Raw genomic sequence first — 19,802 nt, forward strand, 5'->3', positions numbered from 1 at the left:
GGAGAATTTGACCGTTGAAGAGTATGTTGCTAAATTTTATTATTTGGCCACTCATTCTGGTTTTGAGTGGTATGAAGAAGTGTTGGTGGCACAATTCCGCAATGGGTTGCACCCTCAACTTAGTGTTGCCCTTGCCTCTAGCCGACCACCTACAATGGAAGATGTTGTACAAGTAGCATATCAGGTTGAGGAAAGTCTAAAACGCCCATACAATCAGGGGCCATTTATAGATGTTTTTCCTAGGGGTTCTTATTCTATTCAGCCACAGTCATCCCCATAGGAAAAGTCAATCAGCAAACCACAGGCTAGTGTGTCATCCATGGCATCTTCACGACCCAGCCGGCCGTATTCTCCACCTCAACGCGATTCAGACATGTCATCTTCATGGCCTAATTATCCATACTCCTCACCTCAACGTGGTTATGACAGGAACTCAGTATTTCCAAAGGAGGCTATTCAATGTTTCCAATGCAAGGGGTACGGAAATTCACACGATGGAAGCCCGACTATTCGCAAGATTGATGCGGAGGTATGCTGTGTTTGAATCTCCTAGCTCCAACCAATTGCTCCTTGCCTTCTGCTTTAGGAAACTCTCTTCTCGGGCAAGGAGAGCAGATAGGTTTGTTAACTCAACCTTCTCTTCTTCAGCCAGAGACAGGTTAAGTTGATCAAACTGCAATTGAATCTAGATGGAAGAGAGTTTGTTCCTGCAATCAGTCACTTGAGAAGAAATATTCCCAAAGGTGTTAGTATTCTAGGCTTTAAGGGCCTCTTTAACATTCTTGAGATTTCTAGCCAAAGCAATAAGGGGGGTGGAGAAGGCTTGGACAGGCTTCAGCCACGCTTCCTTGACAATGGAGAGATACTCAGAATGGGAAGCCCACATGTCAAAGAATTTAAAAGGTTTGGGACCAAAAGAGGTGTAGGGTTGGATTAAAAGGGATATAGAGCTATGGTCAGATACGTCAAGGGCCTCAAAGGTAGTATGGGAGAAAGGGAAAACAGAGAGCCAAGCTTCATTCACTAGGACTCTATCTAACTTGCAAGCAATGTGAGCATCACCTGATCTTTTGTTATTCCAGGTGAAGGAGATTCTAGACCATCTAAGATCATCAACAGCAATATCATCAATGCAATTATTTAAAGCCTCAACATTTGCAAAATCAGGAGGGCCCCCTCCTAGCTTCTCATGATTGAATCTGACAACATTTAAATCCCCATAGATCCCCCAAGGCAAAGGACCAATCAGGCAAGCAATGTGCCTAAGGTCACTCCAAAGAACATCCCTATCAGTTGATCAGTTTGAAGCACAAATGGGGGTGAGCAGAAAAGAAGAGTTGTAGGCTATATTAGAGATGGAAAGATGAAGAAACTAAGGGGAGGAAAAGGGGAGGGAGACATTAAGCTTAGAATTGTCCCACAAGAGACAAATACGACCGTTTGGGTGGGATGCATGGTTGGACAAGAAACTCCAACCAGGAGGAATTGAGGATGCTACCTTGGCAAGAGAAGGCTCTTTAAAATGGGATTCCAACAAGCAACAAAAGGAGGGTCGAAGCTCTTTAATGAGCGAACGAACGGCATCATGTTTAGAAGGGCAGTTAAGGCCCCTAGTGTTCCACACAATGCCTTCAGACATTAGGCATGATTGGGAGGATGCAACAATTGCCCCACAAGAGAGGATCCGAGGGACACAGTAGCAGGACGAGACCTACTCTCCTTTGGTATGATCTGGGGGCCGGAGATAGGGAGGGTTGCGGATGATTGTGGGCAAAGCACACAGGCTTGGCTTGAATGGGTTTTGGATTTTGAATTTTTCTGCTTGGACTTTGTAGGCTTAAGAGGTTGCATCGGGTAGGGGAGACAATGGATTTTTGTGGGTCAGAATAGGTCTGACACCCTGATCTGACAAAGGAGGCTCAAGAGAATTAGAAATAAACGAGTTTTGGGCCTGAAGAGGGTAGGTGGGCTTAGAAGGATTAGTTTTAGAGGAGTGGGCCTGGTGGGCCGAGACAGAGGGTGTGGCTAGGCTGTAAATTGTTTATGTCACAATCATAGTTAGCAAATTCGGATTCGGGAATTATTCGGGTAGAGAATTATTCGGAATAATTCGATTGATTAATTTAAGGATTCGGTCAAAAAAGCTTATTGGGTTTTGTTTTTTTTTTTTTTTAATATTGTTTAAGTGGACCGAATAATTCGGTTTAATCCGGTTCGGTCCGAATTATTCGCGTTTTATATTCACTTTTGAAAAAATCGCGAATTTTACCGAATTTTATTTTTAATTCGGATTCGGTCAGAATTTTTGATTAAATTCAAAAAAATTCGGTTCGGCCGAATTGATAACACTGGTCACAATTGGGAATTTGCCAAAAGTGGAGAAGCAAGGTTGCCGACAAGGGATCGTGTGCTCTCAGATAAAATAGGGCTTACCCCTTCAACAATCGAAGTCTACAGAGAGGAAGCTCGACATAGGGAAATGGAAGTCGATGACGTCTTCAGCTGAGAGTAATGTAGACTAGGATAGGGGTCTAACCAAGTCTCAATCTGCAGGAACTTTTAAACCAAGAACAACCTCAACATAATAGGACAAAAATAGAACAACTTCAGGCAATTAAAATTACTTTAGATCTGGAACCGAGAAGAATCGATCTCAACAAAACAGTGCTACTGGTCAGATCAGTGTAACAGATCACAGGGCTTATTAAAGGTCTCAACTAGGTTCAATTCACTTTAGAAACATGAACCAGAGGGCAATAGAACATTAGGAAACAAACCAAGCCAGTCGATTTCAAAAACTCAGCAATCCTGTGACTGAACATTAACCAGTGAATTAAGGACAAAAATCACTCACTGATGATATCGACACAATGAAGAATCAAATCAGCAACCAATCAACCATACCCAACAGAAATCGATTCACAATTCTGGGCAGAGATTGCAATCGGCCAAAATAGGAGAATTTGTAAAACAATAAAATTCCAGGTCTGATTGACCCCAAATTAGGATTGAGTCTCCCTTTCCATTGGCTCAATAATTGATCCAAAGATTAAGGCCATCCGATGGCTGGAACTCCAAAACAGAATAGGGGCAGATTGTACCTTTAGGTCGAAATTCTGGGCAGAAGTTGTGATTAAATACCTGATCTGTTGGGCAGTAGCAGAACCTTGAAAATAAAACAAGAAAATACTTGAATACGTTAGAAGAGATGAGAAATAGATTGAAGAGACCTCTTGGACTTCATGCCGCAAAGAGTCACTGGATCGAACACCAATCCATCACTTTGATCACACACAAAGCACATTCATAAGAGCAAACAGCAACATAGCTTTTTTCTTTCATAAAATCGTTCGAGGTTTAATGGTTGCCCTCTTCTTTATTTATAATAATGATGGGGGGTGATTACAATTTAGTAACTTCAAAGTTACTAAAAAAACTGAAATAAAGATTACTAACATCTAGTTATTAAATCTGGAAAAGCAAACTAGGAAATAAAACAACTAGAATTAAAAACTAACTTATGACTGAAAATTAGAAACTAACTAGGTACTGAAATTAGAAACTAAATAACTCCATCAAAACCCAACTAAAAAAGAAACCAATGAAAAAATGAAACTAACTAGTAATCCCGTACTCAATCTTAGAGGCTCTCTTTTAGACCCATAAAATTGGTCCAATACACTCCAAACCACATGGACTGAAGGCCCAACACATATACAACCCAACCCTAGGCTTATTCCTAATAAAACAAGTCTATTTTGGTTATTAATTGGCATCAACTCTCCCCATCTTGAAAAAATTCGTCCTCGAATTTTACAGTGATGAGGTGGGAACATGTGAATAGCAACCGTAACCATTCTCAAACAGAATTCAGATTGCTTGTAGACTTTTGGAAGGTACTCTTCAAGGCGTGGAGGTTTCTCTTCAAAGAACCATGGCATAACAAACTCTACATGCTCAACCTCTGAATCGATACCAACTATGAATGTCGTGTGCATAGGGTCATCAATGTTGGTAACCTTCTCATCAAGGATTGGAACAAACTCTTCCCTCTCATCATGAATCTCAAAGAATTGTGGTGGAGTGCTTTCAACCACTACATCATTGTCCATGGCTTCAGTATTGTCTACTATGCTCTCTTCAATGTAGAACTCTTCCATGGAATCTTTTGTCTCTTGACCTTCTGTCTTTGAAGCTTCAAGAACTATCACTTCATTTGTCACCTAGACTTTGAGTTCTTTTGGTTGAAATAGAGGTAGCCTCACCTCCCATAGAGGAGTTGTAGCTCTTAGGGGTGCTGAAGTGTTCGGTTTAGTGGCTGAAAATTTTTTCTTGACCTCCCCAGCTTGGTAACCAAACCTTCTACCTGACTGTGCTATAAGTTCATCTGCTATATCTCACTATATACACATTAGCAACACCAATTCTCCTATTAATTTCAGCTCGCAATCTTAGTTGAAACCGAGAAAGTAATTGTCTTTCATTTTCCCTAATGCCTATGCGAGAATAAAGTGCATCAAACTTATTTATATACTCCACACAATCATATTTCCCTGACGAAGAGAGTTCAACTGGTCTTGTATACAAGCTCTGAAATTACATGGCAAATACTTGTCAGATAGTTCAAGTTTCATCTCCTCCCAAGTAGTAGGCTCTCTACCACGGTCTTCCAACTCTGGCTCATAGGTTCTCCACCAATCATGAGCTGCCTCAACTAGCTTTGCACGAGCAAGTTTCATCTATCGTTCCTTAGGCAAGTCATAATAATTAAAATAATCATCCAAAGCAACTACCCAATCATGAAACAGTTGGGGGTCATGTCTATCATCAAACTCCATATCAAGCTTGACCTTTTGTGAATCTCCAGAGTACCTCTAATATGTGGGACGTTCAGTGTCAAAGTAATCCTTTATGTGTTCTTCAAAAGCAGGTTGCACTACAAGAACCCTCTGTGGTGCTTTCAGATTAAGGATAGGTTTCTTGTTAGCCAACTGAACAATTACATTCAACAGGGCTTCCACCTCAGGTGGTGTATGAGAATCACGGGTATGTGGTTGTGATTGGATCTCTATAGCCAACAACCTTAAATTCAGTTCATTCTGCAAAGCTTGTTGTTCAGCCTTCAATTCAGTTCTCATATTCTGTAGCAACTCCATAACAGAAACTAGGGTGGGGGTGTTGTTCTCAGCCATGCTCTGATACCACTTAATGTAGACTATGATAGGGGTCTAACCAAGTCTCAATCTGCAGGAACTTTTAAACCAAGAACAACCTCAACATAATAGGACAGAAATAGAACAACTTCAGGCAATTAAAATTACTTCAGATCTGGAACAAAGAAGAATCAATCTCAACAAAACAGTGCTACCGGTCAGATCAGTGTAACAGATCACAGGGCTTATTAAAGGTCTCAACTAGGTTCAATTCACTTTAGAAACATGAACCAGAGGTCAATAGAACATTAGGAAACAAACCAAGCTGGTCGATTTCAACAACTCAGCAATCCTGTGACTGAACATTAACCAGTGAATTAAGGACAGAAATCACTCACTAATGATACTGACACAATGAAGAATCAAATCAGCAACCAATCAACCATACCCAACAGAAATCGATTCACAATTCTGAAACAGAACCCTTTGGCCTCTTCTGCTGGAGCCAGTTCCAGCCACTGATTAGCGCCCAAACTGAGGTCGATTGTTCCCCTATACTCCCTTATGGATCGACCCAAAGTAGGTCTGATTCTATGCTGCCATTAAAGAGATATTCAAAATCTGCACAATTTTGTCCTGTAGTGAATCAGCCAAAATATAACCAGAATCGATAGCCTGATCTGTTCAATTCTGTTCTGCTATTTTCTTGCTGTTGTTTTGGGACTGCTGCCTCTTATTACCATTGCTGGATTCTAGTTTATTTGATCTGCTGAAATCTGGGCTAGATAGCATTGAGTACTGTGATCGATAGCTACTGTTTTCCTCTTTTCTGTTGGTCTGAATTTTGCTGGTATATCAGTCTGCTGTGGATTATTGTGGAGGTTATATGTGGTTGTTCTTTGGTTTAACTTTCCTACAGTTTTGGGTCTAGTTTGGCTTGTCAAACATAGTCCTACATTAGAGAGGGAGACTTCGAAGGCCAAGTTACAGGGGCGACAAATCAACGTCAGAGATCGATGCATCCGAAGAGTCCATGCCAGAAGATGCAGAAGAGGGATCTGACGCATATGAGGTATCAGAGTCCAATGAAGCCGAAAGGTTGTCTTCAGAAGCTGATGAGGGGACAGAAGACGCAGCCTTTTTTGGACATTTATCAGACGACGTTGAACCCAAAACGTCAACATCTCCCAGGTCGACAGCCACAGGAGGGTCTTCAAAGGTGTCAAGTGTCAACACAGTTGCCTATGATCTCAAATCTGTTTTGCCCAGCAGGTAAAGGTTTTCCGCAACACTATCGGAGATAGGCCAACAGTGGTTTCTTCTTCGAGCTCTTCCTCTGCCGTTCGTCGGAGGCCGGAAAGGGGGTCTGCTACCAGATTCCGTCATCCACGATCTGTCTCTTAGATGCAAGGGGCAAATAGGTTCCATATCTGAATCGCTAATGGGGTCACTTGAAGGAGGCTTCAAAGAGCAAGAACTGGAGTTGTGTCCAAACACCTTGCAGGAGAGGCACTGCAGAGGTTTCCAGTCGAAGTGGATAGGTTGCTGGAAGGAGAAGTCCTCGCCGTCTTGGATGGAGATGGAGGAGGGCAACGCATCAAAAGTAGAAACCTCAACACAGATCCTAATAGAAGCAAGAAGGTCTTTCCAATTGGTTTGGGCATCTTAGCATAGTGTAGTGCCCAAAACAGAGCCCACAACACTAAGACCATTGGAGCACCAAAAATACAAGGGCAGACCAGGAAGGGTGACCCAAATGGGAATGGTGGAGTAGTCAACTTTGTTGAGAAGTTGATGGAGATGCCAGGGCCTGAGAAAAATTGGCGAATGCCCTACCAACCAAGGGCCACCTTCCAAACATCGGACCCTATCTTGTTCCTCAAAAAACCTAAACATGAAGAAGCCATGATCCAGGAAGTGTCAACAGTGCCGACTGGTCTCCACTGCTTGAGAAGGGAAAATTTTACGAGATGGAAATGAGGTCGCTTTCCCAAGAAATGACCAATAAGCGAGTTATGCCAACGGGAAGCTTCATCGTCCAACAATCCTTTCGAGCATCAAGCAACAAGAGAATCCCCAAGCAGGAGGGGAGGAACAAAGTGGAGGGGGAGGCCCTCAGCAGTAGGAGAAATGAGGTGTTTGAAGTGTGAATTCCAGGGAATTCTCAAGGGGGAGAGAGTAGGGGAAGAAGGGGAAGAAGCAAGGGCAAGGGGAAAGCAGACGATTCCGACAAAGGGGAGACCCCAGCCGGCAGGTCTGTCTTTTCCGATTGGTTCGGGCATCTAAAACTTCTTCAGATATTTCTTCTATCTTATCCGTTGGGAGCACAAGTAGATTGAGTAATTACAACTTGCAAGGTACCAAGTCCATGATCTATTAAGGAATCCAGATAAACTCACTGTCTTCAACACATTTTGGTAAATAAAAAAAAATGCGAGAAAATAAAGTGGACAACTCGATGCAAGAATGGAAAGACTCAATATGCCAAACCAACCTGTATTTGTTATATACAAATACATCGGACTTTCTAGTTTCTAGTGGCATTCATTCTTGGTAAAAGATAATGTGTCTTTGACAAGTTCATAAAGGTTATGGGCATAGTTGTCAAGGCGTTGCCTAGACGTCCTTTGCTGGAAGGGCGCCTTGTTGGTGTCGCTTTAATTTTTTTTCCCTTCGCCAACACCTAGGGACTCCTAGACACCATAACAACTATGCTTGTGGGAGTGTTAGTAATTTCTGGCGACATACAAGGATTCAATTAGGTTATAAGTTCCAGAAGAGAAAAAAAGACAAAGGAAATTGTAAAAGGTAATACAGGCTCATACTTCAGTCCAAAACAGTGAATTGAATCATAGTTACTGAAAGAATTATACAACTGAATGATTGAATCTTAAGATTCATGGTTTTTGAAAGAATTATACATCTAAATGAGTGGACATTTAGATTCAAAGTGTAACTCTGACAAGCACCAAAAGCAAATTATTTTCAGTCATGTCTGTAGAAACCAATTCATGTCACATAACTAGATTAGAATCACCAAATTATTTAATTTTTCAATTGCAATAATAAAGAAAATATATATATATATATATATATATCAATCCCCTGATGACACACACACACACATATATATATCCCCTATATATATATATATATATATATCAATCCCCTGATGACACATCCTTCAACATATATGGGTTGACCATGTTATAATCAGACAATTCAAATCGTAAGTTCGTAACTATTATTAGATTTAAAAAAAAACACTAAAATGAATCAATAAAAAAATAGTTACAATGCAAAATATACAAACCTCGAGAAGCAATGAGAGCCAATGCCCGACAGCAGCTGAAGCATTTTGTGACTGTAGATATGCAATTAAACATTTTTCTGGTTTCGAAAAACATTTCAATGGAACAGGTGGCATTTGCAAACCACTAGTTGGAAGCAAAGTAGGCAAGCCAGAAATCTGTTTACACGTGCAAGAATCATCAGAGCATGGGTATAGACCCAGAAGCAGTGTCCTGAAACAACGAACTATTCCTTCGCGAAATTCTTCTGCTGCCTCAAATGGTGAAAGCAAAGCCCCATAAGTTAATTTCTTCAGCACCAAAACCATCTGCAAAATCACCATTCATATAATTGTCAACACATACTCAAGAAAGAGCAACAACTCAATTCAACTCAACCCAGCCATATCCCAACTAAATGAGGTTGGCTACGTGGATCCTTTCTCTCCAACCAGCACTATTCAAAGCCATACTTGGTACTAATCGCAAGCTATGCATGTCTTTCCTAACTTCTTCTCCTAGGGCCATTTTAGGCCCAACCCTGACTTTTTTAGCTCCTTCAATCCAAACCAAATCCCCCTTCCATACTAAAGAATTCAAAGGCATTCATTGCACATGTCCATGCCACCTCAAACAACTTTCTCGCAAGTCGCAACTTATCATGAATTAGAACTACTACTAAATTTCTTTGTTCATCTCTTATTTTATATTTTCCGGATTTATCACTCATCCATCTCAACATCCTCATTCAGATACACTAAGATGCATGTCCACGACATGAAATTATAATAAGATATATGTAAGAAATTTTAAATATGTACATGATACCAACATAATGGCACCACATACAAAACATGTTTCATTACGTTCTTTTCTAGAAAGAAAAATCTTGCAGTAATTAAGCAGAACAGCCACTGAAATTGTGCTTTGGAAGGTACCCATCACTTTATTAATCCTACCATATAACCCAATCCCTTCTATTTGAAGTCAGAACATACTTTCGCCATTCATGAGCAATCAAAAAAGAGCACTCAATACATCCATACACACCCATTGAATCAATCTCTTTATGTCTTGAAGTTTCACCTATTTATTTCCTTCCAAATGCCCCAAACTATAGCAAAAGGGACTTCAATAAAAATAAAAAATAAAAAATCATTTTACATACGACAATGAGATAGGCCATATGACGAAATACATAATCCTAATTCTTAACAAATTATAAATGGAAAAGAAAATGGTAGTAATAAAAAGAGGATCCCCAGTACACAACAGGGGGAAAAGAGAGAGAGAGAAAGCAGAAAAGAAAAGAATAACGAGGACAGCTACTAACTAGTTAGCACAACTTATTATACAAAAGCACTGATAATAAGTCTATAGGCACACCAGCTCAGCCACTGCACACATGCGTACATAGATCCTGCCAACAACACAACCCATAGCATATCAACTTTCTTAAAAGCAAGAAGTTCCACCTACGTCAACCTCTTGAGCATGCAAAATACAATATTTCAAAGCTAAATCACACAATTGCTCTTTGGACTGATTAGTTCCATTGCAACTTTTTATAGAGAATCTGAGATAAGTCAAGAGTACATTTGCACAACCAGTAAGTTCTAAAGACGGATATTTTTCTCATACACACAACTTATGTTCATGAAGCATAACAAATAGAAGACTTGAAATTGCTATGCCTTTTGAATTGAGCTACCTGATCCACAGATCCAAAGTGACATTTCTTCAGAAGTTCCTCAAGACACAGAAGCATGCTTTCTGCCACACTATCACTGACTTTATGTGGTGTTTTCTGCATATTAATCATCCCAAAACTCCCATAGGATTCAGTCTCTGGGGAAGATCTGCAACCAACTGCTGTATCCAGGAGAAGTAGCAACGGGAACAAGGTATAACTGTCAAGAAATAGCCCACATGTCAAAACAATGTAATAGGGAACATAGTATGGTATAACTCAAACTTCAAAGTCCCGTATTTATGTCAGCTCTAACCACAAGTAAAGTGAAATGGAGGGAAGTGAAATTAAAACAAAAAATGAAATGAAAACTTTGCTAACCATCTCCCACAATTATTGTGTTACTCATTCAAAAAACTTTAGAGGGCAGACCTCGGCACAACCGTAAGGTTGCTCCATTGCAACCTAGTGGTTGTGATGGAGGGCCTTAGGGAAGGGAGGGGAAATCAGAGTAGAGAGGGGGAAAAGAAGGTTTACACTCACACATTCATTCAATAATCAAATTGCTCTCTAAATCTTCAGTCGATTACAACCAATATATAGGAAAATAGGAACATGAAATTAGAAACTTAACTGGAATGGAAACTAGCCTAAATTAGGAAACAACTATAAAAAGGAAACCAAAGCAAGGAAATAAATCCTACTCCTACGTTCAAGTCTGGAAACTAAAAGCATGAAATAAAATACTAAGTAAACTACTAATTTTATTTCCAACCCTTGTTGGACCAAAACCCTGGGCTGGACCGGTTCTTCTTGGCTCTTGGCTTCCAAAGCCGGTCATGCTGGTCCAACCAAGAAAGGGCAGCCATATCTGCATCAACTCTCCTCCTCTGAAAAGAACTCGACTCCGTCGAGTTAGGGAAAGGACCGAGGAGACCGTCTGAAGGAATACGCTGAATGAGGAACGATCCCACCATCTTCTTGAGCTTAATTTCAGGGAGATCTTTGGCAGGATGAAACTTCATAGTCTTGTTGGCATGCTATCAGAACCTAAGGGGAGAGTTCGATTGAGTGGAGAAAGGGAAAGAGGAGGCGGTGGAGCTTTTTTTTGTTGGGAATCGAAGGGGTGGGTTTTTGTAGGGAGCCAAAAGAGATGGGTTTGAAGTTCTACTATGATTTTTCTTTTATGAAACCCTAGGTCGAAAGTGAGGGTTCGATCGGAGGGTCATGGGTGGAATGGGATCGGTGGAGTTGGGTTTGGTTGACTGCTTCAATAGCACTTTTTTTTTTTTTAAATGATTGTTCTCTGTCTCGACAGAAACCGGAAGAGAGAATAGGGAGAAGATGGGAAGGAAAGAGCAGGTTGATGGGAAGGGAAAGGAATGGAACAAGGAGGGAGAACGAAGGAGAGGATCCTTCGGCTCTGATACCAAGTTGATGGAGGGCCTTAGGGAAGGGAGGGGAAATCAGAGTAGAGAGGGGGAAAAGAAGGTTTACACTCACACATTCATTCAATAATCAAATTGCTCTCTAAATCTTCAGTTGATTACAACCAATATATAGGAAAATAGGAACATGAAATTAGAAACTTAACTGGAATGGAAACTAGCCTAAATTAGGAAACAACTATAAAAAGGAAACCAAAGCAAGGAAATAAATCCTACTCCTACGTTCAAGTCTGGAAACTAAAAGCGTGAAATAAAATACTAAGTAAACTACTAATTTTATTTCCAACCCTTGTTGGACCAAAACCCTGGGCTGGACCGGTTCTTCTTGGCTCTTGGCTTCCAAAGCCGGTCATGCTGGTCCAACCAAGAAAGGGCAGCCATATCTGCATCAGGTCGTGGGTTCAAGTCGGGAAACAGCCTCTCCGCTAAGCTAGGGGGAAGGTTGCGTACATTATGACCCACCTCAGACCCTACAGTAGCGGGAGCCTCGTGCACTAGGTACGCCCTTTTTTTATTCAAAAAACTTTACAAACAAAATAATTAAATTTTACTTCAGCTATCAACCAAATAAATTGGATTTGAATAGGAAAATATGCTAGCCTAATGAATCTATTTAAAATTTTAATTAACATATTTCAAGACTTATGCTAGTTATGTAACAATGATTACAAACATTTCTATCTTCTCATTTAAGGACATTTTTCTTCCCTTCATTTTACTTAACTAGTAAATTTCTGCCCTCAAGAAATTAAAATCTTCTCCAAAATAATTACCATTGAATTACAAACATATTGACTAAGCAAAGGAATTCAAAGTGGCAATGTATCCAAGATTGATAAAAAGCCCAAGAGAAAAGAAAAATGTTATTCTCTAAACTAATTGAAGATGGACTACCAAATCTAAATCTTATGATAAGATTTGGAATGCCCTTCTTCGATGTCAGCTCCAAACTCGTCTCCCTCCCCCACAGGCATGTAAGGGACTCCCCAAGGAACAGACTCATTGTTGTTGCCACTGAATTGCCCATATCCAACTTGCATCCCCTCCCCCCCCCCACCCCACAAAGGCTGCTTTCGGTTGTGCTGCAGCTGTTTTTGCTTTTCCTTTTTTCTTTCCCTTTCTTTTCCCCTTGGGGCTGTATATTCTTCCTTCTTGTTCTAATGATATTTTATTCATCAAAAAAAAAAAAAGGACCAACTAAAGAACCCGGGGGGGATTGCTCAGTAGGCAAAAACCAACACCTCAAAATTAAGGGGTCATGAGTTCAACTTCCCTTAGACCACCGACACCACACAAAACCAAATTTTCTCCAATAACAGAAAACGTAGTCGTGCATTGAAGCAAGCAAGAATCAAAACAAATTTGCAGAAAAAATGAAATATATGAAGGAAAATTTGGCCCAAACAGCCCAACAAAGTGGCAGTAAAGCACAAGTTACTTCCAACAAAAAAAGAGAACCTAAAGAATTTCCCAAAAATCAATTAAAAAAAAATCCAAAGAAGATGGCCCAACAATAATAAACTTGAGAAAGAGAGAGAAATTCCCATAAACTAACTCGAAGAATGGCTGCAGAGCTTCAGCCGGGGTCCTGCGAAGAAACTCGGCCAGTTCAGAGAGCGTCCGCACATCTTTCTTGGGGTTCTGGAGAAGGTCGAGAAGGTTTACGCTGAAGGCTTTAAGCTGAGAGAAGACACGACTCAGGGTTTCCTCGTCCATGGAGGTCGCACCTCCACCCGTTTCTGCTGTTTCTTCCATTGTGTGTTCAAAAGAGAACGAAAGCCAGCCTTCTCTTCTCCTGTCTTTCGAATATCCCCCTATACGCCCTATTATGGAAACAAAACAAAAAAAAAAGGGTTATTTCTCAATGTTTGGGATTTGGAAAGGAAAGAATAGAAAAGATAAAAGATAAATCCGAGAGTGGGGACAGCGAGAGAAGTCGGACGGATTAGAGGAAGAAGGTCGTTGTTTCAGGCTTTCGGCGCTCCTGCTCACACCAATTCAGTTGGAGAGAGATTTCTTACCTCCAGTGCAACACCAGCAACAAGATAGGGTTTCCTTCTTCCCCTTGCCTTCAACAGAGCTTTCCTGGAACAATTTCAAAAGGGTTTTACTCTGCTATCAAAAGAGTTTGTCCCATACGCTTTACAAGGTCTTCATACTTCACGGTAGACAAGGCTCCGACCCCTCAACTAAAGAGAGTTGCTCTCTCTCTCTCTCTCACTTCTCTTCGCTGCCCACCGAACGCAGGCCTTTGCAGGCGAGGTTTCTATTGACGGAGTGAGAGAAAATAGCTCCATATCAATTTCAAAATTGAAAGGGGAATCCATTGCGTTGTATTCAACGAAACGGTAAGAAATACTCGAACGTCGTACAGATTCCTTTTCTCTTTTTGTCTCGATTATCTTTTGAGCAATTTACATCCTTTCCCCTGTATTTACTTTTAATACAAATCACCCCCTATTTTTTCAGAAATTATATCCCCTTCCTGGTAGTTTGTTAGATTTTACCAGCAGATTAACTCCATTAAAATTATACCGTTAAGTTTGTCCAATATTTCAATAATACCTGTATTATCCTTCAATATTGTGGTTTGATTTTTTGACCTTTTCAAAATAAAACTCATATATAGGTTATAGATCCTTCCCACTTTAATCCACCCCCTTGTATTTTCATATCTCTGTCATCTTGATGAACGATGCAAAGGCATGACGAAACTAAGTGCTTATAAATACACCTTGGATTAAATTTTTTGTTCTTTGTGGTATTTTATAATTGCATGATCAAGCTCGAAAGCTTCAAAGAAACTACAAATGATAAATGAACATAGAAAGTTTTAAGTATTTGTTGGTGGTTAGGTCACAGAATAGGGTCCATGGCACTACTGAATGGTGTTGCCTTCACATATGATGAGTTCAATATCGGTTCCATGTTATTGTCCCTTGTTCTAGATGCACAACAAACACAAACAAATTATGAAACAAGTGATATGCATAATAAGAAGGGAAGAATCAAGACAGAGAGAGAAGTTGATCGGTGGTCATGATGGTAGACTTGATGGCACTCTAACTGGGGCAGAGTGTCTTGAGGAGGCTGCTAATAATAGATATGTGAGGGCAGGCCATGGAGGTTGCTGAGTTGGAATAGAAGGCAACCCATTGATTGTGTACACCATGCCACTGTGACCCATTGTGTTGGTGTAGGCGATGAAGACACTCACCCTTTTGCAGTGATGTCGAGCTTGGGAATCTTAGGCATCACAGTATTAAGACCTTTTGAGGAGAAAGAACCATAAAGGGTGTTAGCTTCATGCCCAATAGTGTTGAGGGGCGGGTGACACCATTGAGGAAGCTTTGGTAGAGGGAAAACACCGAATGATGTGCTTGGAATTTGAACCCTCGTCCCTTTCCTCAACCCTCTAGGTTGTGGAACTTACAGCAAAGCAACAATCACACATAATCACACCTTCGTCAGAGATGGTCATTACCTCACCTTCGTTGGAGATGGTCACTACTTCCTTCACAATCGCCGGAGGTAGGGTTAGATTTTTACTACCTCACCTTTGTTGGACATGGTGAACACAATATATTATTCTCACTTCAATTTTGGAGAAAAGGGTGTTAAGAAACAATAAGGGTAAAATAGGAAATTGATTTGGTTGAATCCTTTATAAGGCAAAAACCAACTTTTACCATCCAAAACTAACTCCACACTAACACCATCAATTATTAGGGGGGGGGGGGAATCTAACTTCTAAAAACACATGAAGTGATTTGTAATAAGATCAACGAATAAGAGAGGGGCATGTAAATTGCTTATCCATTTAATTACAACTAAACATAGCAAATGTTTTATTAGTATTTTTCTCAGATTTATTTTTTCTCATGATTTTTTCGGGGTATTATGGCCGCATGACCATTATAACACTAATAGGGCGAACGTTCTCTTATTTACTCTTTGACATATATTATAGTTATGTTTTCTACCAAAAAAACAAAAACAAAAAAAGACATATATTATAGTTATGTTTATTATCTATTTATGAATAATCAATCATGATAATAGGTTATCAGCTATAAATAATAATTGTTTGGTTAAGAAAAAGGGTTTGGTATGTTAGACATCTAGTACAAACTCATCACTAACATTGCTCCTTTCAGTGCTTCATTGAACACCCTTTGAGACTCTTCATACAGCCAAAGGTGAACTGGTTTGGTTGAGACTCCTGAATCATCAATAAGAATGCCTAAAAAGCCTCTACATTATTATTATTAATTTTTTTTTCTTTTTTTTAATTTACTATCATACTAAGCATTGTTGGCCAATGACCATTTTATCGGGCGCTAGTAGGGCCAATGGTCACCTACTCCTACACACACTCACCCTTTCACACATGCATATGATAGGATTCAATCCCACAACCTCCTCCTATTCAAGCCGAAGTTGCCTCCACTAAACTTAGATAGTGTTCGTTGAAAAACCTCAACACAAATCATGTTTTGTGCATGCTCAAAAATCAAACTATTTCATGATATGTTTGAAATAGCCGAAGTTGCCTCCACTATTTTTGCATGCTCTGGTAGAGACCATAACATTACAAACTGAAACCTTAGTCCCATATCCCAGTTCTTATAATCAAAATGTGAATTTGTCTTCTAAGCTCTAAGCTTCTTCAATGGCCGCAGGCTGAAACAACACCAGCAAATGAAACATGGTCGAGCTCCATCCCTTCTTTCACCACTTTAGTGAAAACACTGATTGCTTATACTCCGTACTCCGTAGGTACCTTCCTGGGCATACACCGAGGGTAAAGCATCCCAAGAAACCAAATCTCTGTTAGGCATTTCATCAAACATTCTCTCAGCTTCGTCTAGATGGCTCCACCTCAAATATATAGTTATAAGTGCATTTTCTATGAAAATTTCAAAGCCAGATCCAGATTTCAAAAAGACATGCTAAACCTAATCCGTATATCATACTACAACAGATAGAGTACTGGATCTCTAATGGCATCCCCATACACTCTGATAAGCAACAGGTGACCATACATAACCCTACACCAACCCAGAAATTAACACTCCCTTGTTCCAATAAAAAAATTATAATTTGCACAGGGGCCACTGATAACAACAGAAACATTTATGGTTGGGCTGTTTCAATTATAACTGAAGGGAAGTGTTTCTCATTTTATGATAATTACATGATGACAGTCAAGCATCTTGAGGTGATAGCAAGGAGCCTACTATATGGGATGAACAAAGTTAGGGAAAAATGATGGAAGATAGACGAAATCTTGTGTGATGCAAGGGAGTTGGAAAATCTCATGTATGTTGACAACACAAACTTATGGCCATGGAGCGCAATACCACTCTTCTTGTAAACTGTTGATGTTTTGTTTAAACCGAAGTTTTGTTACAAAAGCAACAATGACCTAGTTGTCTTGGTCAAAGCCTTAGTTCACAGGGCTATAGACTTGAAAACACTAATTAGGGATCCTAATTTCTTGATGGACACTGATTTTAGTAGTTAATAGATTTTCTTTTCTTCTGATAAAAAAAAATGTGAGAAAGAAATTGAGACCCTCATGCCTTCTGAACAAAAAGAGTTGCACATATGAGAGATTTTATTATTTGAATAAGAATTAGGGGCCATAAATCATACCAAAGACTCCTGTATAGATTTAAACTATACCGAAGAGAGTCAAAGCAAGCGAGTAGGATGGAATCTCTCATGTCCTCCCTACGTTAGCATGTTTTTCATCATTGGATGGTTGAGAAAAAATCCCAACTGCTTAATTCATTTGTCATTGCATTGTCTCTCTCCTCCGCCACTGCACCCTCCTCCTCTCCCCCCTTCTTTGCACTTATTTCCTTCTTTCTCTTCCCAAACAAATATATCCACCTTGGGAACTCTTCATAGCATCTCAAGAGGATAGAGAAGCATCTCGTAAGGTCTTATCTAAGGTTTAGGTTCCATTTGAGATGCCATATTGCAATTGGCAAGCATAGTAAGAGCAATCTATGCACTCGACTCTCTCATGTTCAGCAGAGATGATTTTTCATTAAACAATAAACATATTTAGTTTAGTTTATAATTTATATATACCAACATATGTTCTGTAGCCAAATGTTTAAGGTAGTCCATATCATTTATTTTATTTTGTTTTAAATTTATGCTATATTTAACTTAAAATTTGACCAAGTAAACAAGAAGATCGGTCTAACCAAGTAGACCGAGGTGCCTAACACTTTCTTTGCTCTACAACATGATTAGTGACCTAACTTGTTAGATGTGTAATCATATTGATTAGCCCTAAACCCTAATCTAGGTGGTGACTCTTTATCATTTTCCTTCTCTCAAAGGGAGCAATGTGCTCTATTAGAAATGATAAAAAACCAAACATTGTTCTTCCAGTGTATGCCACAATCTGTCTCTCTCCTCCCCCACGTGAAATGACCTATATGGGCAATCGAAAGAGACAAATTGTGGAGGCATTGATCGAGGCTATGCTCCCCCATAAAAAACACTCTCCCATATCTTTAATTGAGAATTAAGAAGTATCTTTGGTAGATTTCTCAATGGGATCTTACCTCTTGCCATTTTTAGCATACTTGTGATTCTTTGTAGCCTTTTCCTAATTTGAGAGAGAGAGAGAGAGAGAGAGAGAGAGAGAGAGAGAGAGAGAGAGAGAGAGAGAGAGAGAGAAGGAAACTAGTTTTAGGTTTCCAATAAAAAAGTATACAACCATCTGATGGGGTATCGTCCGACTTGTCTTCAACCTGCATTGGTCACAAACCCAAACAATAAAAACAATAAAAGTGAAATGGAAAGGGTAAGGTCTCGGAAATCGATATGCTTATGCTGAAATAAGAAACATGACCAATGAGATAGAAATAATGAATAATAAATAGAGTTCAGGTTTGAATTCTATAGATAATATAGATGGGATTCTCTATAATGATAGAGAAATGAAAGACTTTCTTATGATTCTTATTTTATGTACTTGATACTACTTGAATCTTATTTTACCTAATTAATATCGACCTTCAACAAAAGGGCACCTGCACCCGAAATAAGGAGGTAGGTTGGGGAGAACTGCTCGAACAACACTCCCAAGTCATCCCCTCTACCATATTATATCTCCTCTCTCATCTCATGCACTTAGAAATTTGTGACCCAATGCCACAATGCTTCTTTCACCCTTTATGAGTTGTGGAACTAGGATTTTCAACCCTTTTGGAGTCCATAGAAGATTGTCTCCCTATTTTTTTTTTTAATGCCTCTTATTTCAAGAGGAGTTATGTTTGCATGCCTAAGTAAGAACATTCAGCATGAGCCTTTCTTAAACTTAAATTAACAACCATATGAAAAGCTTTTTGTCTCAATCTACGGTTGGGACTTGGATCCTCTGTGGTGCAACAGGGCGTCTGGCGCAGATCCAACACCTAGAAATGCCGTGACTGCATGCGATCGCCTTGGGCTCCGTGCCTGAGCTTTTCTGGCCGTTGGATGCACACGTGTTGCGCCACATAAGAATTCAATCCAGTAGAAATGCAGAGCTTTACAATTGCTTATCATAACTAAAACAAAAATAGAAATCAGAATCACGAAGTCTGTATCCATCTATAAAAACTATTTCTTCAAAGATAACTATAAACATGTCTTCAAAAACCTTCCAAAAGGGTGTAGATTAAAAAAGAGAGCCCTGTAAATAAAATGCCATGGCTTCATGAATACCATATGGGTGGTTGCATAATTAAATTATTGTCAGAGCAGTAATTTAATGGTTCAATGGTTCCATCTTCTAAGTTGAACATTCCCATATCATACCACCCAAATGAGCGACTAACGTAGTTGGGTGAGAAACAATCAGCCACAAAGTAGATGCAGTTTCCCTTACATCCAGGGGACTCTGTCTCTGAGGTTAAGAACAACAGTCCATTAAAACGATCCAAGAACAATGCACGGTCTCTGCCAATGTTTTTGAGTTGCAAAACTTTCTTTTCAGTAAGATCTATCTTATAAATTGTGAAACCAATGGTTTTTGATGGTTTCATGGATCCAAAATTCCAATCTAGATGCCTTAAAACCAGAAGCATATCTCCTGAAGACTCCACCAAATAGGGTTTTGTATGTTTCTGATAAACTGGAATTTCCATAATTTGAAACATCGTTGGAGAATAACTGTTCATATCAAAAGCTACACAAATATAATTTTTTTCCA

At 39.6% G+C, this 19,802-nt stretch overlaps 1 protein-coding gene across 1 annotated transcript in view; it reads right to left on the bottom strand.

The window, feature by feature from the left end:
• The window catches only part of LOC122077580, a 60,938-nt gene extending 47,036 nt beyond the window's left edge, over positions 1–13,902 (bottom strand). Inside the window, exons 1-4 of the mRNA XM_042643552.1 lie at positions 13,603–13,902; positions 13,137–13,404; positions 10,155–10,353; positions 8,467–8,772 (exon numbers count right to left, since the gene is read on the bottom strand). Coding sequence (XP_042499486.1) covers positions 8,467–8,772; positions 10,155–10,353; positions 13,137–13,336 — 705 coding nt within the window. The 5' untranslated portion in view covers positions 13,337–13,404; positions 13,603–13,902. The remainder of the gene's footprint in view (positions 1–8,466; positions 8,773–10,154; positions 10,354–13,136; positions 13,405–13,602) is intronic.
• Positions 13,903–19,802: the final 5,900 nt, after the last annotated feature.

Source organism: Macadamia integrifolia, chromosome 4 (assembly GCF_013358625.1).
Source record: "Macadamia integrifolia cultivar HAES 741 chromosome 4, SCU_Mint_v3, whole genome shotgun sequence".
NCBI lineage: Eukaryota > Viridiplantae > Streptophyta > Magnoliopsida > Proteales > Proteaceae > Macadamia > Macadamia integrifolia.